The sequence below is a fragment of the Eutrigla gurnardus genome, assembly GCF_963514095.1.
Source record: "Eutrigla gurnardus genome assembly, chromosome: 12".
Taxonomy (NCBI): domain Eukaryota; kingdom Metazoa; phylum Chordata; class Actinopteri; order Perciformes; family Triglidae; genus Eutrigla; species Eutrigla gurnardus.
The window spans coordinates 24287652-24313607 of NC_139926.1; the positions used below are offsets into that span (position 1 = coordinate 24287652).

The window sequence follows — 25956 nt, forward strand, 5'->3', positions numbered from 1 at the left end:
TCGCTTGACTTTTATAGTCAAATCATATATGATTCCTGGATTAAATGTGAATGGGAAGGGTGTAATTAATGTTAATAATCCTACTTTTAGAAGAGAAAGTGTGACAGTGTTGAGACACACACACACACACACACACACACACACACACACACACACATACACAAACACACACACACACACACAATGTGTGTCACAGGGCGATGCATGTTGAGCACATGCCTTCTGTCTGATCCTCCAGTCAGGGATCATGTGAGCAAAGTGATTTAACCATGCTGTCTCACTTCCCCCGCCTCTGCCTTACACACACACACACACACACACACACACACACACACACACACACACACACGGTCACCTAGTTTATCTGAAATGGTTTGATCTATAAAAGTGTCTTTATTTAAAACAACTTCTGTTGGCGCTCCATGTGCAGTTCTATGAACTGAGTACTTGTTCTGCAGCAGCACAGATAAAAAAAGGTCATCGTGAATTTAGATGAAAACTGCTAATATCCGTAGAACACCACCCTGGTTAATAGTGTTATCGGAGCGTATCGAGTACCAGCCTGCCACAGCAAATGGATGGAGAACAGTTTTAGTTCAGCCTTCACGCTTTTAAAGTGAAATTGGAATAATGATATCAAGTGACCAGGAAAGAAAAGAAGTGATCTTATGATCGGAAAACATGTCATTGTAGCGCTAAATGTCGTACCTTGTGACTTGCCGCGTATCTGTTTACCTTAATGCACAACCTCAGAAGACTGATGAAAACATAGAGATCCGACTCCCTTGGGAAACTCCGTCTCATTCTGTCTAAATCCACACTGTATTTTGCTACCGTGACAAGGGCCTGGTCCTCTGCTGCGCCCTCTGCTGTGCAAACTATGTAATGACACATTCTCCGAATTATTCTGGCAGTACTTTCTGTAAGGTTCTTTAAAACTTTTGTGTAGATTTTGGTCCTTATAGACAAAGCGGTAGTGTTTCCGAGATCTCCGTCTCTCTCCGGAGCTCCGACTGCAGATCGAAGGGGGGGGATCCGGGTCTTTCTGTCGCACCCTGGTCGGGGGCTGGAGGCTGGAGGAGGTTCTGGTGAACCTGTGAATCAGGGGATCGGACCCGATAGTAGGCATTAAGAATAACTGTATACTATTCTTGCTGATGGTCTTATAGCGGAATCAGTATTACATAGAGACTGTTTCAGAACCAGTTAAACGTTCCTGACAGGAAGTCGGTTCTCATGTTCTTGCGACTTCTTCTCAGTACAGTTGTATAATATAATATCTTGTATGTCTTTGGAGGAGCTTTGTCAAGTCTGTGAAAGAAGAATTTCACACCTGCGTGTTAAGTCTGTAAACGCAGCTCAGCTTGGACCTCCAAACAGATAAAACCTGCGTAACAAACCAGACATGCGGCGTTTTAGAGATGCGTACCAGACAGGAATATGCTATTAATTTGCATCATAGGGAATGTAATGATCTTGCATTGTTTGGAGCTTGATGCCAGACTCAAGGTTTGTAGAAACAATTATACCTTTTATGTGTTGTTCAGAAAGCATTCTGAGGGACTACTTTACACAGTTCACGTAATCTCTGCATGATGGATTGATACGGGCGCGCTGTGGCTGCTCTCGGAGCTCTTGTTTAACTCTGCGAAGGTCGGGACAGAAACTAAAACTTGACAAGCTGTCCCTGAGCTCTGCTTCTCCCGTGACCTGTAATCTGCAGTGTGACAAGGTTCCTCGGGCGATTCACAATGCCTCGCGTCCTTCTGTGTAAATCCCCCGGTAATCTGGCGCTCTCCCGACAGGTGTGGAGAATTATGTGACAGGAAGGATGCACGGAGGGTGGAAGAAACAGCTCCGTTCACGTCCGAAGCAGCAATGAACGCCAGTCGATAGCTCTATTGGGCCTCTTGTAGTGGATTGATTTTAGCTGGTGGTACAACAGCAACACTTCTCTCTGCTTTTCACAGAGCTTTTAGAGCCTCACCTCTCCCCTCCCTTTGGATTGGAGGAAATTAAGAGAAATTCCCTGCAGTGTTAAACAAACTGGAGTCGAAGGTTCCAGCCATGTAAATATCATTTTGAAAATGCACTTTCAACCACGACCTTGTTGCTATGAAATGCAAAAACATGAATAAGTTTCGGGATACTGGTTGTGGGCAATGTAATATAATATCAATAAGTATGTTTTATCTTGTGTATAATCACCTGAAAATAAGATTTGTTCCCTTGTTAAAAAAGCCTTTAAATAGGGTCAGCAAACTGACAGCAAACTCCGCCTTGAAAAGTGAAGCCAATGCTGAAGTGCCTCAAACTTGCAGTCTCTCTACTGGCCATCAGGGGGCCACTCGTTTGGTTGCAAAAAGAAGTCTGATTGCATGGAAGTCTATGAGAAAATGTTCCTACTTCTCTCTTGATGTATTATCTCAGTAAACATTGTAAACATGAGTTTATGGTCTCAATCTCTAGTTTCAAGTCTTCTTCAATCCAGCATGATGTTCATTTAGTACATTATGGTCCATTTAGAGTCCACCAGACCAGAAAGCAGGGGATGCTTTGGGGGGCGGGGCTTACCTGCTGATTGACAGGTTGCTACCAATGAAGTTACTACTAAGATGCCTTTAACCAGAATCCAGATGATCCAGATCCAGTAAGGTTGATGCTCGGGTGCCGCTACGTCAGCTTCAGTCTATGATTCTTTGCTAGTATAAGTGTTGGAAGAATGAGCACTTATGCTGCTAACATTAGCAAACACATGGCAGACACAAAGAAGGAATTGTCCCTGTAACAGAGTCTGTGTGTTTCCCTGCAGGACTCCTGGAAAGCAGCATGCGCCTGAAACCCCACGAGGCTCAGAGCTACAGGAAGAAGGCACTCTGGGTCTCCTGGGTCTCCATCGTGGTCACGCTCATACTGGCGGTGGCAGCGTTCAGTAAGCATTTCAAATACTCATCTGTAGGCAAGCAACACGTGCTGAGGAGCGACACGTAAACTGCATGTGTGGTAATAAGACTGACTGTGGCCGTTTGTTTCTCACTTCCCTGTTGACTAAGAGGAGATGTCGTCATCTAAATGCCGGCTCTCGTAATAAACGTCTGTCGAACAATGTTAGTTTGGAAATAATTCAGACGGTCTGAGTCACATTGTTTTGCAAATGTAAAAAAAAAAGAAGCTCAGTGTAGTTGTATTGATATAATCTCCTGTTTACGGTCACAAATGCTACTTTTAATTAGAACAAAAACGCTGCCAAGTATCCATAAATACACATTCGGCTTACTTTCAAGGCTCCCTGCCATTCATGTGGCAATAACACCGAGTCCCTGAAAGTAAATATAACATTAAAGAGGGCAAAGATATGAGAATACACATTTTTCAATATCGCATTAAGCATTAAAGGGGAAACAGTCGGAAAATAGGAGCAAATGTCTCCCGAATCCAAACACTAGAGTGCTATGTCTCAAATGTGTGATGTCATCAAGTATGAAGTGTTGGAACTGCTTCATAGACAATGAATTGGGAAACGTGTAATAGATGACACACACTGAGAATAGATTAAAGCTCATGGGTGTAGAAAAGAATAATACAAAAAAAAATCCATTCATTGTCTATGGAGCAACTTTAAACTTGATTACCTCCCAAGTTTGAGACTTACTCCAATGGTTTCTGGCTTTGAGAGACAGTCAAGATCACAATGAATTACTGTTTTGAATCTGATGACGATATGCCCTTTATTGTGCTTGGCGACTGAATCACATGACCTCAGGTCCAGTTGTCAGGTGATGCTGGGTGTCCTTTCCATCCTGCTGTGCTGGACCTCTATAACACTTGTGATGTTGTGAAATGATGTAGCAACAGTTTCAACACACACACACACACACACACTTTGTTGTCGTATGATATAGAGGATGTCTGCGTTGTGCTGCACGGTATGTTGCACTGTCATCCTGGCTAAGCACCAGTTTTAAGACACATTAAATCCCGCTCTTTGTGCTGACTAAGCACTAACTTGCTTTTTTTTTTTAAGCGATGCAGCTGCACGGATTCCGTTTTGTTCCTCCTTTTCTAGTTTCAAACAATAACCCGTTTTATTTGAAGATATATTCATGAAATATAATGGACCAAACCATGAAACAAACTGATTTTAATTAATCCAAATGTGTCATCATTTATTCAGTCGGCACACAGGATTCGGCATTTCAATATGTTTGCTTCAGTTAAAACATGCTCTAATAATATATGTTTGTATTAATAATGGATCACATTGGAACATCTGTCGGTGCTTGTAGTGATGACCCCAAAAAGAATAATCACCCAACTCATTTAAGTTTACCTTAGCTTTAAAGCGTCTTCTAGCTCCTTGTTTTGTCCATATTATACTATAATACATTATACTATAATAATACTGACGTGAATGAACACAGCTCCAAGGGGAAGGATCTTTTTTAGTTTGTGAATGACATATTTTTCACTCTCTTCAAGCGAAACCAGTGCAAGGAGGCGTGGAAACAGACCCTGCATGGGAGAAAAATGACTGTATTTTTATGCTTGTGTGTTTGTGTGTGTGTATGTGTGTATGTATGTGTGTGTGTGTGTGGGCATCTGTGTGTGAACAACAGAGACAAAGAATCCAAAACGTAGAGACTTGAACAGACGCCGACCCATAAAAATATGAAGCGAGGGGAGACAGCCCAGCTGCTGGGAGACAAAAAAAGGGGAAGTAACAAGGGAACGGAGGGATGGGGGAAGTGTAGACAGCCCCCCCCCCCCCCCCCATCTTTGCTAGTCATAACTGCAGCCTCTAGAGGACGGGTCGGCTGCACTGGGTTAGGAAATTAATAAATGCATGAAGCGCGTCCCTCTTCTGCCACCACACCAGCACGGAGACGGGCTAACGAAAAAGAAAGAAAGAAAGCCGAGAGGATGAGTGGGAGACAGATGGATATGGAGGTGTGGAGTGAAGAAGCTCTGAAAGGTGCGACGGCACCCGGGGGACGAGGCGGGATGAGTCCTGGCAGGCGGCGTCGGGGGCTTAGTGGTTGAAATGGTTCAACTTTAAAGAACGCCAGCGTGCCGGTTCCTCCCGCCGGTGCCCTACTTTCTCTCCCCGTCCTTCATCTTTTTTTTACGTCATGTCAGCTTGTTTCCTCACCCTCTATTTTCTTTACCTCCCATATGTGCTGTCTCACCACCTCCCTCCCTCCTTGCCCCCTTTTATTCGTGCTATACTGGTAGAACTGTGTCCTATGCGGGCAAAGTCAAAAAACGGGTTGATTCTGAGTTTTCCTCTGGTGGAGATGTTTTCATAAAGCAGGTTAAAAGTCTCTCTCTCTGTCTTGTAATGTCTCTGAGGAAAACTGCAAACATCCTCTGCTCCTCTGTGGCCTTTAGCGGCGTGTTAACATTTAGAAGGGACGAGGGTTCAAGGCCGATCCCTTCACGAATGTCTCGGCCATAAATGGCTTCTCCCGCGTGACCTCGCAACCTTTCTGGAGGAGGCGTCTTTTGTGCTCCTCTTGACTAGCTCACCTTTTTCTTTTTTAAAGTGGAACAAGTCGGGCTCAGAGAATGAGCAGAGGCAACAGTTCAAGAGGGAGCAGGTTTTAGAGATATTGATAGTGGTGATCTCGTTCCCTTTGCTTTGGTCATGTGATCACACACAGACGTGGATGGTTTATTTCCACGTTTTGTTAAAACATAAACTTCAAATGACAAATATCTCCATCAGTTCTCTACTTATGTGAGATGAAAACACAAAGAGATGCTGCGGCAGACACAAACCACCCACGTATGATTATTTCTGTTGCGTTATGTAAATACGGGTCTGAGACAACGAACGTCCCAAAGGTTTTACGCATGTAGATAATTGAGATCCGGCATTCTGGCATACTGTTTTCCAACCAGGATCATAGTATGTTATTTATTATGGATGTTTTCGCCCTTTCTGTTAAAAACCACAGTGAAATGTGTGTGTTATCTTATTTGAGGTTTGATACAACCTTTGACATATTTTCTTCTCAGGTTGTACATCTTAGATTGTATTCGTTTGTCCATTTGACTAAAGGTGCAACATGAAGTTTTCTTGCAAACAAGTTCCTGTTTAGGTTCCCCTTTGTTGCCTCAATGCATATTGTTTCTTGGCGAGTCACGAGTGGCAGGATTACACCTCACTTCAAACTCAGACCATCTGACTTGCTTGTCCAAGGTATTCCTTGATGATAACATTGCGCTCACCTGATATCTTCAATCCATGTGTGAAAATAGTCCCCAAGAAATCCATTATTTACTCCTGCGTGAGTAATGTTAGCTAAAAATCTACCGGACTCAGCTGTTTAAGACTTATACCCCTTTAATAATGAAACAATATATGCGTGAGTCATTTTAGAAGATTAACGTCAGATGAAACAGATGAGCTTGAGGCTACTGAGGAAATACTGAGAGACCGTTATAAAGAATTGTTGATTCTGGTCTTTTTTGTGGGATTTATTGCCACTTTTTCCTTTAAATGAAATGCAACCAGAAGAGTTTCCAGAGCAACGTGAATTAGACAAATTGCTCTTCACACCTTGAATATTGAAAGAGACACGAGTGAACGTTCGTAATTAAGACAGACGACGTCTGTTAACCAAAGATAGGTGACATGATTATATCTCGATGCTAACGGCGCGATAAAGTACCCGTAATGTTACCGGGAGTCATTTGCGGTCATTACAGATGCATTCGCTGATTCGTGCTGCTTCCGCTATTTCATTCTGAAAGCAAAACATAACCAGGGCAAAAAAGCCTAAAAACTAAAATGATGAATCACAGAAGGCAGCGTGTACACAATGGAGATGTTTGCATTCAGCTGTGTCTGTGGTATCTGCAGGTCATTCATCATATCTGGGCAGTCGCTGCAGAAACACAGTCGTTCCAATATCCGGGCCTCCCCCCCCAGTTCCACCTCCCCCTGTGCTTTACTCCCCCTCCGAGTCCCACTCACTTTCCTCTCCACCCAAACATCCTTCTTTAGCCGTCACTCCACATCTCCCATCTCCTTCCCGAATCTCTCCTTCCACTTTACTCGTACACCCGACCCCAGCTACTCCAGCTACTGTCTGTCTCAGGATAGAAAACAAAATCATTTATTCATTTGCTTTCCCTTCCGTCCCTGTGCAGTCTATTTTTACTGGTAAATACCAAGTAGCCAATGGGGGGAAGCTGCTAGGCTATGTGTGGTGTCAGACTTAGAAATCTAAAATAATTTACCGTTTGTTTCGTTTCAACTTTACCTTTAGCGTTTATTTGCCTTTTTAGGGGGTTGCGTAGTGTTTGTGCTCTCTCTTTGGACAGTTTCTTGTTATATATGGCTGTCGTTTGATTATAATAATCATAAAAGCCATTATGGGACAAGTATCGTCTGTTTTCCCCAGTTTTGAATCCCAAGCAAATTACTGTAACATTTGTAATTTTGTACGATCGATGAATTTCATGCAGACATAGGTGGACATAATACACAGGAAAGGCTTACTTAGAAACTACCAGACTTTTATAGCCACTGATCATCAGGATCATCAACACTTGCATTCCAGCCCCGTCTCCCAAATAGTACGTTCCTGTTCAACAAAACTTAATTGTCAATTATGTTTCGTGGGAAAGATATTTTCTCAAGGATTACGTTTGTTTCAACAAATATGTCTGCGGAAGTCCACGTAGGGAAGAAGTTGGTGAGGATGTATGGGTCAAACAAATAAAGGACTTTCACCCAGGAGACTGCTGTTCCTGTCCTGTGTGAAGACAAAGACCATGCATTTTTACTGTGTGTTTTGTCACAGAACAAGCAGAACACTTGTGTTTCCTTTTCAAATATCATCTTCTCCGTAATTGTGTTCTTGTTTACTTCAGTATTCTGGACCCATTTTTCATTCCTGAGGCATAGAAATAAGTAAACCAGTGGCATACATTTGCCAAATTACTAAATATTCCACTTCAACTTTCCGCAGATTTAAAGTAGGTTCTTGCCTTAGTTTCACATGAGGACTACTTTAATGACTCTTCTCCCGGCACCATTTGTCTTGTTGTTACTATTTTATTCATTCATTTATTCAGTGTCTGCTGGAGCTGCCTTTTTCTTTTCCACCACAACAGATTTTAGTAACACTAGCCGTGTCCTTTTCAGATATGTTCGTCATCACTTTCTCATGTTGAAATTTGACACTTTGGACCAACTTTATATTTATTCAGGCCTCTTCTGGTAATAAACACAACTTCCACCACCAGTTGTGAGGGAAAAATCAATGCCCAATGCAAAATACATACCACACTGCCAACTGACAGGCACATAAAGGTAGATGGTATTACTTGTTAGTGTTTTAATGCTATTTCCTGTCTAATTAGAGGCAATGTCATACCTCGCCACAATCCTTTTCACAAGCTTTTGTGCAAATCCATTCATCAGCTTTAATGTTAAAAAAGCAGACAGACCAAAGGAATTGGAACAAAGGCGAAATCATCGCAAGCATTTATCGTGACGTGTGATTGGCTCACAGCAGCAACAGTTAACGCATACAGACGGATTGAGGTGTTGGGGCGAAAACTAAACCAAGATTAACCATTCAAGGTCAATGCCTAACCTCTCACAATCATTTTGGAATTTGTGGGTTACCTTCTAAATCCCAGGATTTGCTGCCTGCACACAGCTCTGAACAAGGGTCTTCTGAGCCGGCAGCTAGCAGCTAACAGTGACGCAGGGTTAACAATTTCAACACGGGAGGGGAACTGGAGGGTGGGTGTTACGCCTTCTAAGACAACGCAGTCCAGTATCACACAATGCTGCACACACACACACACACACACACACACACACACACACACACACACACACACACACACACACACACACACACACACACACACACACTGCCAGCTGCACAAATAGGAAGCTATTATCACTTTAAAACATGTCTATTCAAACTGGATTACTATTATCAGATGACTTAGGAATTTGCAGTGGATAATTTGACCCTGAGTTCCTGCTTTCTAAACAGGAGTTACAGACATTATAGAAGTGGCAGTTCAGATCACAGATATCCACAGACAACCCGTATAATACGCCACATACCTGCTCAGTGTTCTCCTCCCCCGTCATTTACACTGAAACAATAGCAGGCACTGTGGAATACCGAAGCAGGACGGGGCCACGGACCGGCATGTTAATCCGTAGTGGTCCAACATCTATTGTCTATAACAACCCATGATTTGAGGACATGTGCTGAGACTGTATTTTGTCATTTACCAGCAATAATGAACAGCTATTGGCTTTGTGATTAATGTTGCTGGCTGCAGCAGCACGGAGCATCTCTATATAGGACGTTTCTGTTGACAGAATGGAGACAAGGGTCCTTTGGCTTCTCGGGGGTAGAGCAGGGTTAACTGAGGTGTTAGCTGCTCTGGTGCAGTTGAGGGTCCTGGTTTTGGGGAATTTGGAAATAAAGTCACCCCATTTTTTTCCCATGTGAAATCAAATGTGATCAATGGCTATGTGTTTGTATGGATGTTAGTAGTTGCTGTGTACTAGTTACAATGATTTTTGTTTCTAACCTCAATCAAGTAGTTTTGCTGCCTAACAATAACTTATTGTTTCATCACGTTATCCAGATGACATTGTGCATCGTGTTAGGAGGCTGATATGAAACACATGAAACTTATTCTCATCAGAAACTGACTTTTTTTGTGTTTTCACAGAGTAATAAATCAGCAAAGGCAGAAACATGCCCAATGAACAAGTTACCTTTCTGTCTTTATTTCATGTTTATAGTTGAATCTTCATGGGTCGGATATAAGACATTATGTTGAAAACATCCTGAACCGAGAAGCAAGAATTTATAGTTTTATCATGTTTAGTGTTGACCAACTGAACTAAACTTTTGTTGTGAAAGCTTCATTCATCATTTTAGCTCCAGGATAAAATTATTTTACTCATTTATTCTTGACTTTTTGTAAAAACGGCTTTACAGTCTAGTTGCGAGCTGCGACAAACTGTTGTAGATATCGATGCATTAAGCCGTTTGAGTCAGTCGCGGTGTTATCTATGCGGTGATGCCGCATTATAACTTTCTGCAGAAGTACCGGTCTGTCAGAATAAACGGATCTCCAGCGTTCTTGGTTTTCTCACACCAGATGCTTCATTCACAACTCCCCCTCCTCCTCCTCCTCCTCTTCCTCCTCTTCTTCTTCAGCACCAAGAGGACGCAGACAAATCGTTAGACTCATACGTGAACACACATGGCAGCGAACAGCAGCGGTTACAGTTACGTCTGAAGTATTGGTGACTGAAATGTCCGCTGCGTGTTCATGAATCTATAGTATAAGTATGTGTACAACACTCTTCTCCCCTTCATAGTACTTTTACACAGAATATGAATATTACACTGTATTTTTTTTTCACACCGCAAAGAAGGCATCAACCAATCACGTTGTGCGGAACGGGTTAAGTTATGAAACAACAACATAGATGCTCCTTTCAAGTTTGAGAAATGTCTTGCCTTTCACAATAAAAGCCCTAAATATATACCCCTGATATGTGTAGGCCTTTAGGGCTCGGTCATTCCTCTACATCTTTTAGTGGATCATGGTCAGGCCTGGACCAGTAAGTAGTCTTTTATTTAAATGCATGTTGCAGAGCTACATTTAATTCAACACTGTAGTTTTAGGTCTGTATATCGTTTTAAAATGTTCTGTACTGAAATCATACCAGAGATTTGATACCATCAGAATTAAACATAACATAAATGACGAAAAAACGGAAAAATAGTCGCAATTATAAGGATGGATTTAAAATAGAAGAGTTTCTCTTGTTCAAAGCAGACGTTCCGACCCCCCTTTGCACTAAGGCTCATTCTGTGGTTGTCTGTAAGTTGTATGGGAATGATGTCGGGTTTCATGTGGAGTCCAAAGTCTTTGAACGTGTGTGTGTGTGTGTGTGTGTGTGTGTGTGTGTGTGTGTGTGTGTGTGTGTGTGTGTGTGTGTGTGTGTGTGCTGTAAACCCTTGATGTGAAGGGGATACCATGTGGTCATGCATGGTTTGTTACACAACTTCAATCATCAGATCTTCTGATGAAACTGAATAAATCATGAATGCTGGAACAGACACATATAGCGACAGATATGTAGGTTGCGCATCATGCTGCGGGCTAATGTTGCTAACAGCATGAACTCTAAGGATTTGTTCCCCCTGATCCAATACTTTTTTTTTTTAAAGCATGCATTTGTTCGCCCTAATCGGAAAACATCTAAAAAAAACCAACAGAGACCAGCTCCAGCATCTGCAGTGTAATTATAGGACAGGCCTCTCTCGGCAGCCTCACACCATCTTTTATCAGTCAGCGACTATTTTTACTCCTCGCTGATGAGCCAAAGGAGCGAAGGAAGGTGTGATCGGATAGAAACGTCAGGAGGGAGAACGTCTGCTTGTGAGCGATTGTGAACGTGTATTTCTTGTGAGTCACACAGTGTGGTGGCGATGTTCCCCCCATCACGTGTCGAGGTGGAGTGTTTCACACCTCGCAACGGCTCAGATGTGCATCGCTGCTGAAACAGAATTGATAAAAAGAGAACTTGATGTTTGCCGTAACACACCTAGAGACATTTTCTACCATAATGTCAAATTGAAAGACTAATACAGGATAAGCTGTACGATGGATGGATGGATCATTATATTTGATGTTTTATTGTCTGTGTAACCAGAGTGCGAATGCAGCCCAAGCTGTATGTTTTGACTTTTGCCTTAGTATCGTTTTTGATTGGCAGACATGAGGAATTTTGGATAATTGTGATGGTGTGTTCTATATTCTCCTCACCCTGGTCAACACGTTCTAACCCCCGACTAGCATCTTCCTCAGTGGCCCTAACATACTATACTGCTTTCCAAATGAACTGCTATCATCACAGGAAACTCCAGGTTCTGCTCATTACAAACATACAGTTTCTTTTGAAAGAAAAATCCAACGCAGGTTTATTTAGTTCCATTTATTGAGTTGCTAGGTTTCATTTTTACGTTTGCTATGTGAAGTAATTAAGCACGTTATGTAACTTGGTTTCACAATGGCCTCCTGTGCTTGTTTAGCGCGTCCATAACATAGACTTCTATCTGATGTAATTTTCTCTTACGAAAACCTTGTGCATCTCATGCAGACACTAAAGGGAGCATCCATATCACTGACCAAGCTGACGGATAGGGGGTGAGAACGGGTTGCCCTGATATTTATCGTCTCTCTTGTGCGGTTGCATGTGACCTATGCATGAAAGGAACAGCCTTGTGGATGTCATTAAATATTTAAAAGCAGCTCAATTAATCACATCGTACCACACAAGTCTGCTGCACGGTAGTCAACATCACATTGGGTGCAAAACAAAAACACCAAACATCTTGTTAGAGTGCCCTGAGGTACACAAAAAAGAATAAAGGGACATCCCACTGATTTGGTATCGTCCTTGACTTGACCACTAGTAGAGTGGGACAGTACCTTGTGAAACACCGTGAAAATGAATTATGTTAAGTCATTTTACTCACATTGAGCAAATTGTTCCTCGAACATAGAAACAGTCAACAATTGTAATGGATTATGAACAGGTCCAACAGCGTGAATAATTCTTTTTTTTTTCTCTCAACCAAACCATTAAATACTCATGATGAATGACGAATGACTCAGCGGATGATTCGTTTCACAATTACTGTCGGCTGATTATATTGTTTCACCTGACCTGACTTCCTGTCGGAGCTCAATATCAACACATTAAAGCTGTTTTCACAGTGTGCCTAGTCGTAGCCATGACTAGTAAAGAGATAATCAGTTCCCATTCCCCTTTAATACAAACCAGAAGACATTATAGGAGGATGCGTCATGAATAGGACTGTCTGTTAAATCCATATTCAGACATGGTTCTCTGGTGGATTTGAGCGTTATCCCTTTAATTTACAAAACGGTTCCAGGATCGAGCTGTTGTAATGGACTCCTATTGAACTACAAGCTTGCCTTGCCTCATGTGGTGGTGGCGAGCCCAGAAGGATGAGGACTCCCAGAGCAGCCAACAGCTAGTTCCACGGTGATCAATGGTAAACCGATGCTCGCGATGGATCCATTACCGAGAGGCCTGGGCTTCCTCGTGGTGCAATCTGTTACCCGGGAATAGATTATATGGGGGGTGAGGGGGGGTGGCCTCAGGGAAACGGGGGAACGCCTAATTCTCCCTCTAATGCATTACTTGGTTTTATTATTGAGCATTGTGTTGTTGGTCTGATGGAACCTGAAATAGAAGGCTGGGAGGCAATAAGGGGGTGAGGCAGGGAAAGAAAGTAAGGCCGTGTAATTTATCTTCATTCCACAAGGTAATTTCCATCCCTTTGATCATTTATTTTTGTTGGGCAACAAGGTATGACTGGTGAAACCGATGTCAGCATCTCTCCTGCATACTTGCACCCCGTCTTACACCTTCTGAGGTTTTATGAACTGAGAGCAAGCAGAGATATGTATAAAGAGAGATGTGTGCACAGGGGAGGGAGGGTAAACAGAAACGCCAGGTAGTGGAGTCAAGTAGAGAAAAATAGAAGAGAAATGAGTGACAGCAGACGGAGACGGTAAGAAGTGGAGGAGTTCGAGAGTTCACGGTGGCGAAGAAGAAAGCAAACAGAGATCGCAATACACGCCGCCCATCGAGCATTGAAGCAAATCAGAGGAATTGAAGTTTTTCCAACCTTAAACCCAAACCAAGTGAATAACAAGTTGGACACTATCCCAGTAAATAAATGAAATCAAGCTTTAAGACCCAATATGTCACTTGAGTCTAACTTGATTTATTACGGTTGACATATTTACAAGAGTTTGATCAAACCTCAGACATTTTGGGACCGAAATAACCTCCAGACAGAAATCCGTAGATTTCGGTTTAATGCATGTTTTTATTGCATGCCCCACTGGTTAGCTAATGGCCATCGCTCTGCACTGCACTCAAACAGTGTTTACTGGTAACACCATCGTGACCAACAACGTCATCGCGGAAGCAAAGCCTTGAAAGCACCGTTAGCTGCAAGCCGCCGGCTCAGCCGTCACCATGCTGAGAGTCAAAAGCCAATTCCTTACATTGCGTATTGAAACAGAAATATGACCAACAGCGTCGTCACGGAAGCATATCGTTGGTAGTACTGTTAGCTGCAAGCCGCCGGCTCAGCCGTCACCATGTTGAGCGCCGTTGAGAATAGCCAATCCCTTATATTGCGTCTTTAAAACAGAAATATTTGTCTGAAAATGCATGCAGTCCTTCTGGTTGTCTTCCAGCAGGGTTGGAGGGAAAACAAAGGGAACAATTTACTACCCACGCATGCTAAATGTGCATTCTCTGGAGTATTCATCCAGTTTCTTTTGTCAGTTTTTGGGATTGTTTATTTTCTCCACCACTGAATCATGGTATCCTCTCGTGACCACCCACTCACGCTAGGCTGGTAAGAAAACAAACAAACCCCAGCAAAGTAATGTCTCATTGTCGATTCTCTCAGTCAGACGGATGAAACCGAGGCAATCAGACCGGGTGAGTAACAAGAATGAGGGAGGGAATTAGTCCCCGGCAGCTAAAGTTGGGATTTAAAGCAAGATGTAGTTTAAATATAATATATAATAAAAGTATTTGAGATGAGTTATGAACCACCACCGGTGCTGCAATTTGATCCTGAGAGAAGTGTTGTCGTTCAGAAGCAGGTCCTATGCACGAACACACACACACACACACACACCCTCACACACACACACATACACACATACAGAAGACCACTTTGCACTCAATTATCGCAACCCCTCTCTAAGGCCACTTAGGTGATGTCTGATTATGATGATGCGTGTGCACGTATTCACAATTTTTATTTTCTAGCGGTGAGTGTTTTTCTCAATGCAGCCGAAGAGATTATGCGGCGCAGGTGTGTATGAAGTCAGTGATGTGGTTTAAATAAGTCAGCAAGATGCTGACAAGGCATTTATTGCAAGAAGGGTGGAATAACCATTTGACCTCAGTGATTAAAAAACACACAACACCTGGTACCTCCTTCAGTAGAAGACTCGTCCACGGTCTTGCGTGTTTCTGTTGACGGCATGTCCTGAACTTGGCTGCAAAAAGCCAAGATGGCGACAACCAAAATGCTGAACTCGAGGCTTCAGACTGTGTCCACTTCCAGTGTACGGTCTGCCTTTGTTTACTTAATCCATGTATGTGTTTGTATGTGTGGCCTATTTTCTTGCAAATAATAGCTCTTTCAACAACCAAAGCAGTGCCATTGTGGTGCCAAAGTGAAAGGAAAGGGGGGCAAATGCAGACTGGCACCGTCAAACACCTCACTAGCACATCCATTTAGCAACGCTTGGATATGTGAGTTACAGTCGGCCTCGTGTGCCAAACTGAGAAGAAGGGAAAATGCCGAGTTGATGCCAGCTGGAGAAAGTGTGAGAAAGTGAGCTGATGGGCCAGCTTCCCCGGCTTAGAGGCCTCAGGCGGACTGGACCGCTATACTTGGAGAAGTTATAGTTCACATTAGGGGTATAGCGGGATTGGTGATATTTAAATACTGCATATGGTGGTAAAAATACATATATGATCTTAAATCACACTTTTATATGGTCATCGACTCCCTCCATCTCCCTACACTTGAATTATGAGTGTAATTGATTTGACAAAAACACAAAATAAAGATGAATTTGACTCATAGCATATATTTTTTTTAACGTTTTCTATAGATATAGCAAAAATAATGGTATCATGAATTCTTTTGGCCACAATGCAAAATAAATCTGAAACAAGCTTCAATTATTATAATTTTTTTCGTCAAGCAACGGTCTTCCCATGTAAATTAAATGGTAGTATTTTGCATTTTGCGTATGAGATTTAAGCGTCTATGAGTGGAGTTTTGTCTGAATTTAAGAGAATGATTGCTATTGGATGTTCATAACAGATTCATCTCTGTTTCTCTATTACGTTACCACTTATAGCAGCACTAAGACGGCGAAGGCGAAGAAGGTTACAAACAACTAGTTTTCACTTATTTGGTTCTTCATGTGGATGGACAACAAAAACATACACACCGATGTAATCCCTGCCCGTCTTAGGCCGTTAACTCTCCCAAGGAGCCGAGATGCCAGAAATAGAAAGTGACGGCGCAGAATCCAAATAGATGGAAATAGTCGCCGGTCATGACTCGCGCATCATTCATTTTTTAAGCGAGATGAAAGAAGCGGCGCGTTGAGTGCCGGAGTCGTTTGAAAGGAGTGAAGCTGCTCTGCTGAACATCGCTGAAACATCGCGCCGAAAGTCATTGGCGGGATGTTTCCAAAGAGATCAGAATGTGATCTCAGGGGCGTTGCAGGTATTTTAGAAGACTTTTTGATGAGTTTCCTCCTACCAAACACCTATCGACGCCTTCTGTGTTCATGTTACCGTGGTGAATGGTGATGAAACGGGAGGCCCGGTTGCCATGACGCGACCTGCTTGTCACAACATCCACACACTCCTAACCCGCCTCTCTGTTGAGAATCACCAGAATAAAACCCCACCTTAAATAAATACAAAGCCATAAGATTTCTCTTGTCAGATGTTTCTCGTCTGAACGGTGATTATTCTGGAGAATCTAATGTGTGAAACTTAATGGATGGTTAACATTTTCATATATATATATTTATATATATACAGCTGTGGCTTTTTTCTGACAGCGTGGCATCCTCACCGATGTCACACTGATTAAATAAGCCAGGAAGCGTTTCATCTGAATCTTTGATATTTATTACATCCGAGCTGTCGTCTAACGGAGATAAGCTCGTTGTTTTTCCTGGAACGATCAGTTAGGTGGCAAGAAAAAGGTAGATGCTGTGATGTATGAATCACCGTGACTCTGATGTCACCGACTAGCAGCTGCCGTGTTTGATTTTTGGGGTTTTATTGATTTTACACTAGTTGTCATGGTGAGACAGCGGCGGAGCAGACAGGCGTTTTTTTAAATGCCGTGAGTTTGATCTGAGGAGCCGTCAAATCGTCATCATTTACACAGAAATCCCAATTTAAAATCCTTACATCAGCTAGTACCGACCAATAACATCATGACATCACATCAGATCAATCAATCTGAAACGACGGCTCTGCCTCCTTTCCTGTTTAACTAGGAAATAATCACCTCACTGAAGATACATACACGACTTTAAGGTGGGGCACGTTTTAAAGGACACACACAGCGGATGACAGTTTGCCCGTCTGGAAACAAAAAACCTTCAAATGCTTCATATTCATTTCGACTCGTGCGGCTTTGAAACAACACATCACAGCAATTGGTGTTTGACAGCTGAAATCATCTTTACCTCCCACATCACTGGTGTGTGTGTGTGTGTGTGTGTGTGTGTGTGTGTGTGCCCTCTCTCTCTCTCTCTTTCTCTCTCTCTCTCGGTCTGATTATGCAGAAGAGTCTCCACAGAGCTCATTATTAAATGATGCGGTCAGTCGGATGGGACCGAAGCCGTCACAAAAACACAAACAAAACACTGTTGGTGTCTTTATATACTTCAAACACACACACACACACACACACACACACACACACACACACACACACACACACACACACACACACACACACACACACACAAGGATCCCGCTGTTGTACATCAATCACTGTCCCTTATTATATGTCTATATGCTGGAAACGAATCCTCCCGTGAGTTATGTCTGAATCAGCATTTCCTCAAGGTTAGAGAGAGAGAGAGAGAGAGAGAGAGAGAGAGAGAGACCTATCTACTGACTACACTTACAGTGAGGCACAGAGGTGCATGTTATGTATATAAACTGCAGAAGTTAAAGTTGAAATTGGTGTAACTCAATGAATACAAAGTAACTGTTCCAGCCATATAAGGTCGTCATTGCAAGCAGATCCATATTTACCGTTGTTGCTAGGCGGCGATCTCCGTTAGGATGCTAATTAAGATGCAGCGGAGGAAGTCAGGTGACGGAGTATAAAGTGCGATTAGGAAGGAGCAAACAAACACAGGACTTTCACCCAGGAGACCACTCACTTACTCTAAATCACATAACTTGCGTCACACAATTAACCTGCGCTTGTATCAAACGTACTCATTGCGACCGTTTCCCAGCATGCACCTGTACTCTTCGACGGCCGTTTTGGGAGTCATTTGCAGACGTCTGTCTTTTAGGCATTTTAATCCTGATTAATTGTAGGCGGTTCAGTGTTTCCCTGCGGTCCCTTTTTCCTCGGGCATCAACACAAAACGGTTAAATGCTTTCAGAGTGTTTGTCCCCAGAGCTCGGCCGCCACGCAACAACGTTCCTTCTTTTTCTCATACGTGAATTACATAACAGACAGCGTCTCCAACAACAGGTGATATGCCGAAGAGAAAGTGAGAATAAAACTGTTTTTGAAGTGAAGCCAGCTCGACTAAGAAACCGCGGGCAACGAGCGTCATCTTACACGCTAAGAGAACGTGCAGAAACAACGTTTTTTCGGGAAACGGCATTTTCATTTCAACAAGGAAACATAGAAGAGAGACGCTCTCAGGCTGAGGTGTCGTGGGAAATCGACAGATAGCGATACGAAGAGAGGCTGCAGCTCTGAAGTGCATATGGGATCATTAAAGAGAGGGGGGGTGGAGGCTCAGGTGCGTCCTTGCTGCAGGACTCAAGCGGACTCAGGTGAATCCATTCTGCCATGAGCAAAACATTATGTCAGGAGTACATGTGTGCGTGGGCCTCATCTGGGTTCAGTCCTGACAGGTCAGAGCGGGAAATCGGCGGTTAGTTGCATCTCGTCGAACCTGCCTACCCGTCACAGAAGCTGCCTCCTTCCAGGATAATGAAGCTGCGTGATTTCTGCTAATTAATGGCCCGCCGTTATCCTGCCAGGAGGCGCTGCAAGTCTTGAAATGTATCAAAGCTAATGAATTAGTTAAACGGTAAACAGTGGGGAGATGATTTTATGCTCCTGCCGGGACCTTGAGGAGGCAACGCTGCTCTCGGGTTTGTTTGTTTGTCTGTTTGTTGAAGTGTGAGCGGGTTGACAATAGAGTTGGGTTGAAAAAAAAAAAAGGGAGAATGAAGGTAAACAAAAATCAGCTGTTATAAGTCGATGTTTATTAGTTTGGCGTCCCATGATGCAGCTAAAAGCATATTTCAGCTGCATCTCATGTGTCTGAGGGAACAGATCGGCTTCGGTTTCAATCAATACGGTCGTCTAAACCCGACTTTCGCTTCACTCGCACTTAGTGCACCTTCCTGAAACCATTGTAAAGCCTTTCTTTTATTGTGCAGCAAACATGGATGATATGAATCATGCAGATATGAATCCGGTGCAACTGCTGCAAAAACAGCAAAGCTAGAAGGTCAACACAAATTTCCTTTCCTGCACAATTTGCTGTTAGATTTCGATGCTCAGACTTTTCTATGATTTCAAACGCCGTCACATGACTCTTTCTCCGAGGAGCAGTTGGTTGGATTTAAGTGGAGATCTCTAACTGAGATCTCTCATCATTTTCTCATTTTTTTTTTGTGTTGCAGTCAATTAATTATTCTGCGCTCCAGTGTTCCAGCTTCAGCAAATAATGTTGGCAACAGAAACGCAATCAATGAAAGAAAAAAAGGAGCATTTTTAAAAGCCCAGTTCTGCCAGTTGGAAACCAGCTTCATGTTGGCAGAAGTTTGAGCTCTAAGAGCCTTTTAGTGTGAGATTAGAAGCACAGCGACATCCTGATTTAGAATGGGAACACAACCCTTTTGTCTTATTAATGACTATTTGCATTTATTCACTATTAGTGAGGGAAGTGGGACGGATTCTACATTCTGTTACTGTGTTGACATGAAAGGTGTCGATGTGTTGCGTTCCAGAGAAATCTGCTGAAGAAGTTTGAGTTGCAACAGAGCAGCTAACTGTTGGTTTGTCTCCCACAGCCGCCACACTAAGTAGATACTGGAAATGACTGGAAATTCAAATACAAGTCGTTTTTAGCATTTCTGCCACTTTTATTTAACCAGAAAACAACCTATCAAAGCGTATACGGTTAGTGGAAGCTGGTTTCAACAGTTTGGTCAAAGTTTGGCTTTTTCTTTTATAACTGACCATAAAGTTCTGATTGTATATTTGCAGTAGAGGTTTGTTTTTTTAAGCATCATTTCACCTTTAATATGCAACTTTGCTTATGAAAGAAGAAGTTTATTTTTGGCCTTGGGAGGAAGAACAACGTTCAAGAATATAAAACATTGAAGACGTTGCTCCTTTGCTGCAGATGTTTGAGAGCTGAGATGAATTCAGTCTTGTCGTCAGCTTAACTCCAACTTTTCCAATTTAATGGCTTCTGTACAAATAATGAAATGAACTTGGAATTCAATTATAGCCTGTTCATGTTATAATGTATCAAGAAGAGTTAGACTTTGTTTTGTATCAAATCTATATTTAACAGTTATTTAAGTACAATATAATTGTGTGGACATGTCTATTATACCGCCAGTCACATGACTCTTCTCTCTGGATGTTAGGACACTCTACTCCTGTTTTTTTGGTAACTCAGTGAACACCACCGGTAGTCTCTTAAGCTGCTAAAACGTCTCCAGGATGAGGCTCTTTTAAAACCTGCAGGTGTCTAGGAAGCATTAGCTCCATGAGCCGTGTGCTTGTCCTGGCTTCGTCTCCCCACCGGCCCCGGTGAGTCCCCCCCCCCCCCCCCTCAGTGCCAAGCCACTCGCAGATGGCAACTCCCTCGCTGAGCCCATCAACTGCCCTCTACAAATCAATACCGCCGGGCTTACATGCGTGGGGGGAGAAAGGGTGATGCAAGTGATGGAGTCCGGGAGGGAGAGAACCACAGCAGGGTGGGGAGGGGGGGGGGGTTAGGAACATAGAGGGTGTTAATATATGGACGGAGGAAACAGAGGAGACAGATTGTGGAGCAAAATGAAAGGGATGGAAATAGATAGGGAGGGGTAGGAAGGAGCAAAAGAGAGGGGAAGGATGATTAACGGCAAAGCAGAAGTGGGATGAAGGGAGGGAGGGAGGCAGATGGGAGGATGAAGACGACTGCAGCAACGAGGACGGAGCTGGTTTAGAAGACAGAAGGGAGCGAGAGAGCCATCCACAGGGGTTGGAGAGGGAAAGGAGGACACAAAAAAAAAGAATAAAGTAAGGGAGGTTAAAAAGGAGGAAGGAGGAGGAGGAGGGGTGAGGAAGCATCCCAGTAGGGGCTTCCGCAGGGTGAACTCGGAGTGTGAGGCGCGGTGCAGAGCCGAGCAGTGGCTCCTGAATTATTAAACACAATATTTTGCAGCAAACGGCCGCAGCCATGTCGGATGTGTCTGCGGAGGGGGGGCAGCGATTGTGTGTGTGTGTGTGTGTGTGTGTGTGTGTGGGTTACGCCTCGCTGCTTTCAGGGCTATTTACATCAGCCCAGATGTGCCTGTTTTTTTTGCTGTTAAATGCAACACAGTTTGGATGCCCATTTAAAGCCAGTAATCAATGAAGAAGCAACATCCTGAGGGCCTTTGTTTTAACTCCCTGCCCCAGTGGAGAGCAACCAGCAATTTAACACACACACACACACACACACACCCACACACACACCCACACACACACACACACACACACACACACACACACACATGCATGTGTTTGGTAATGGGTTTGTACAGACTACTGCTCCCCATTTACACTTGGCATTCAACCATGTCTCCTAGAAATGACATCGGAATATGATGAGATGCTTTTCCTAATTACAACGTAATTGCTACCTGGGTTGAATGAATGACAACATTCATGAGTCACGGGGAGGCGGGGCTTCAGTGTGGATGTATGAAGGAGGGCTTCAACACCATGGGTGCTGGGTTCTTATCCCGAGTCCCGTCTGGTGAGGGTTATGCAACAAAACCACTTTGGTTAAGGTTCGGGAAAGGCCGAGAGAAATAATGGGGAGGATGTAACATTACAGCAGGAGAAACAATGTGATCCGTGTGATTGAGGCTATTTAAAACCTGCAACAAGCCCATAATATACTTAATAAACATCATGCTGGATTGAAGAAGACTTGAAACTAGAGATTGAGACCATAAACTCATGTTTACAATGTTTACTGAGATAATACATCAAGAGAGAAGTAGGACCATTTTCTCATAGACTTCTATACAACCAGAGAGGAGTCGCCCCCTGGTGGCCAGCAGAGAGAAGTAGGACCATTTTCTCATAGACTTCTATACAACCAGAGAGGAGTCGCCCCCTGGTGGCCAGCAGAGAGAAGTAGGACCATTTTCTCATAGACTTCTATACAACCAGAGAGGAGTCGCCCCCTGGTGGCCAGCAGAGAGAAGTAGGACCATTTTCTCATAGACTTCTATACAACCAGAGAGGAGTCGCCCCCTGGTGGCCAGCAGAGAGAAGTAGGACCATTTTCTCACAGACTTCTATACAACCAGAGAGGAGTCGCCCCCTGGTGGCTAGCAGAGAGAATGCAAGTGTAAGGCACTTCGGGATTGGCTTCACTTTCAAGAAGTTGCACTGTCTCTGTGTTACATCAGATATTTTTGCAGAAAATCAATTAAATTAACATTTTCCTGACACGTTCACGTATAAACAATTTTGCATTTTTTCCAGATATGTTAATGAACAACATTTCCATATTATGTTTGTGGAAAACGTAAACCTCAAGTCATTTGATTTCTAACAAAATGCATTGCAAATTAGTTGAGTAGACATTAGCAAACAAGTGTTTCATATCCATATCACATTACATTCATTCAGCTATTAATCCAAAGTGAGTTATTTTGTTTTCATATAATATGACTCATTTTAATTTGCCGATATCAAAACTTTTAAAGCCGCATTTAGATGTTCTTTCTCATTCCGACCCTACTTCAGCCCCGACAGGTGTATTTGCATAAATATCTCGTTTAGTCCCGTTTTAATGATGCATAATTCCTCCTCGCTGTCTGCTCTTTCCTCCTCGTTCTCCACTCTTCCCTCTAGCCTTCTCCTCACCACCACCCTGTTACATTGCACAGCTCTACTATCACCACATAGCTCAGAAATATAATTAACTGCTTCCCTCATCTTGGGACCATTTAGTGGTTTTCCTCAACTTTAATAAATGTGTCCATTTGGGATTTTTTTTATTTTAGAGCATTGACACAGATGAGTCGTCCTTGATTAGATCGGAAGCTCACTGATTGGCAGCGTGAAGGTCTTCCTTTTTATTCATGTCTCACTCTCTCGTCTGTCTCCCTGCTGCCCTGTCTCGCTCTCCGTTCGTCCGTCCATCTGCCTCTCTCTCTCTTCATCTCACTCCTCCTCATTCCGGGTCTCCAGGATTATTCCTTCGCTCCCTGTGATGTGATTGAATTTCACGTCCCTGAATTGAGCCCTCGGCCTTGAGGAACAGAGGGGAAGACGTAATTACGTTCTTTTTTTTTTGGCAGCAAATCATTCTACTAATTTTATACGGCAGGGTTTTTTTTGCAGCAGGGGGAGTTTTGATGGGTGATCGAATAGAGACAGTAAAGACATTTTCTGTTTGGACCTGCTGTACCTGTCAGCAGATAAATGGACAAACCAGTTAACGAGTGTGGATTTTGGCAGCAATCCTTAGTGAGATTTACAGATTCAATAACTTCCGTATTAGATTTAGAGTAAAGCTGTCTTCACAGTGGTTAGGGTGGTTATCGTTGTTGGTGGTTTACTCTTCATGTAAAGTTCATCCCCCTCTGTCTCTAAAGTGACCTGAAGCCATAATGGCTTCTTCCCTCGCTGGTGTGTCGGCCATGTTGCCTGTAGGTTGAAACTACCTTTTGAGGTAAGCGATCGTAGTTCTTTCGTTGGATGGTCTAATAGCTTGCTGAGCTGTTTTCTTTCACTCTATTAATGTTCAGTAATAGCTGATTTTGTTGTGTGTTGAACGGTAAAGAATGCTGACTCAGGGTTTATCAGACAAAGCAGTGTCATGTCAGACACTTCCTGTTTTCAGCCACACTAGCAATATGAAAGCATTAACCAGCTTAACCAGCTAGAGCTCCTTTTTGGCGATTCTCATATTAGGAAGTAATAACATTACGATAACGTTGTTTTAGTTGATATTCTAGGATCCAAAATGCAGCTGTTGCTTTTGCTAATGTTGGTAATGTTAAATGTGCCGGTGTTTTTTTGTTGGTTGTTGTCATTTTTGTGCTAGTTTATAGTTTTGACCATTAGTGAGGTGGCTTTTCATATTCCTGACTTGTGTGGCTAGTCTAAGTGGTAGTGCACTCTGCTGGTCAAATCATGTAATGACACCGTTTCTTACCATCTTACCATATAAGTTTATAGTTTTATATTTGCACATATCAGCCAGCGTACCAATACCGCTGTAAGTCAGTCGGTCGGTCCACGGATGAATTCTACTCACCATGTTGATCCCCGATCCTTCCTCTAGCTACCATACCGTTCACCTTTTTTATTTATCTTGAAAATCCTCGACAACTATCGGATGCTTTATAACCAAATACCTGCACAAATAAAGATAGACTCATTTATATGTTACATACAGCATGTTAGCCTCGTTACTGTTAGCAACATTAGCATGCTGATGTTAGCATTTAGCTCAAGGCACCACAGTTCCTGAGTACAGCCTCACAGAGCTGCTAGCATGGTTCGAGACCCTTTATCATATTTTATAAACACAATTAACAATACAGTCCATATGTATTTGAGAGTGTACCCCAAATGCTCAGCTATTATATTGGTCAACTTCTTAGAAAGGGGGCCACATGGAGCTGGCGTCAAACAGAAACAAATGAAGGGACAGAAACCTTAACAACTAGAATACTTATACATATTAAAATGCTTCTATGTGGTCCTGGAGGCTTGTATGTGGTCCTGGTCGCGGGTCCTCGACAGTTCAAAGTCTGGCGTGGACTCAACGTCCGATCAGACGCCGCCTCGTCCATCTCCTGCTTATGAATCGGTGCCAAGTGAACAGGGAGGAGAGAGACGGAGAGCGACAGAGTGTTGAGTGTTGGCATCGGCCCCGGTTCTTGCATAACTCACTAGATAATTAGGGTTTTATTGCTGCCAAGTCTTAACCAGCGCCGTGACAATGCCAGGACATCTGAGTGGACCGAAAAGACACAATGGTCTCATGTTTGATATCCATAAACCGGCCTTAGAACACTTAGAAGAGACAGTGTCTTACATACAGTCAAGCAACATAACAAAAGCAACCAGGTTATTTGGAGACATGCCTTGGTGTTTCCTTCTCATTCCCCTTTGTGTCCTCTCTTTTCCTTCTACCTCTCCATTCCCACCTCGTTCCCCCGGTCTTGTTAGCAGTGGTCACGCACGCTCGCCTCCCTGATTAACCAACAACCCAGAGGATGCAGCACTGAAACAGCGTCTGCCCTCCCCGAGAGAGAGAGAGGCGTCGATTTTGCTGGCAGGCGGTAACCACACAGACGGCTGGCGGAGCTCGAGAGAGGAAACTGAAAAAAAAATAAAAAAAAAATGAATGGCTGCCACGGGAAGAAAAACCACTATGTGCAAATTAGTAGCTGATATGGAAATCTAGAGACGAACACTCTGGACCAATGAACACACACACGCATTAAATGGTTACTGTGGTGTTTTATTAGCAGCAACGGGCTGAAGGTGATGAAGATGGTGATGAAGCTGAGGGGTCTGAAATGTTTCCCTAAAGAGTTTGTAGAGAGATGACACAGACGCAGAGAGAGAGAGAGGGGACATCTGTTCATTGGGGAACTGGATGCATATTGAATGTAGCAGTGTGTGTGTGTGTGTGTGTGTGATAGAGTTGATTAACATTCCAGCTGACTCACTGCATCACTTTTCAAGACAGAGGGTCATTAAACGATTTATTACACAATTAGAAATTCAGAGAAATTTGAGAGACTCACATGAATGGATTATTATTATTTTTTGAATA

At 43.1% G+C, this 25956-nt stretch overlaps 1 protein-coding gene across 1 annotated transcript in view; it reads left to right on the forward strand.

The window, feature by feature from the left end:
• Positions 1-25956, forward strand: part of LOC311022306 (transmembrane protein 163a-like) — a 47713-nt gene that overhangs the window by 2351 nt on the left and 19406 nt on the right. Inside the window, exon 2 of the mRNA XM_084023483.1 lies at positions 2813-2932. Within this exon, the coding sequence (XP_083879609.1) occupies positions 2813-2932 (120 nt within the window). The remainder of the gene's footprint in view (positions 1-2812; positions 2933-25956) is intronic.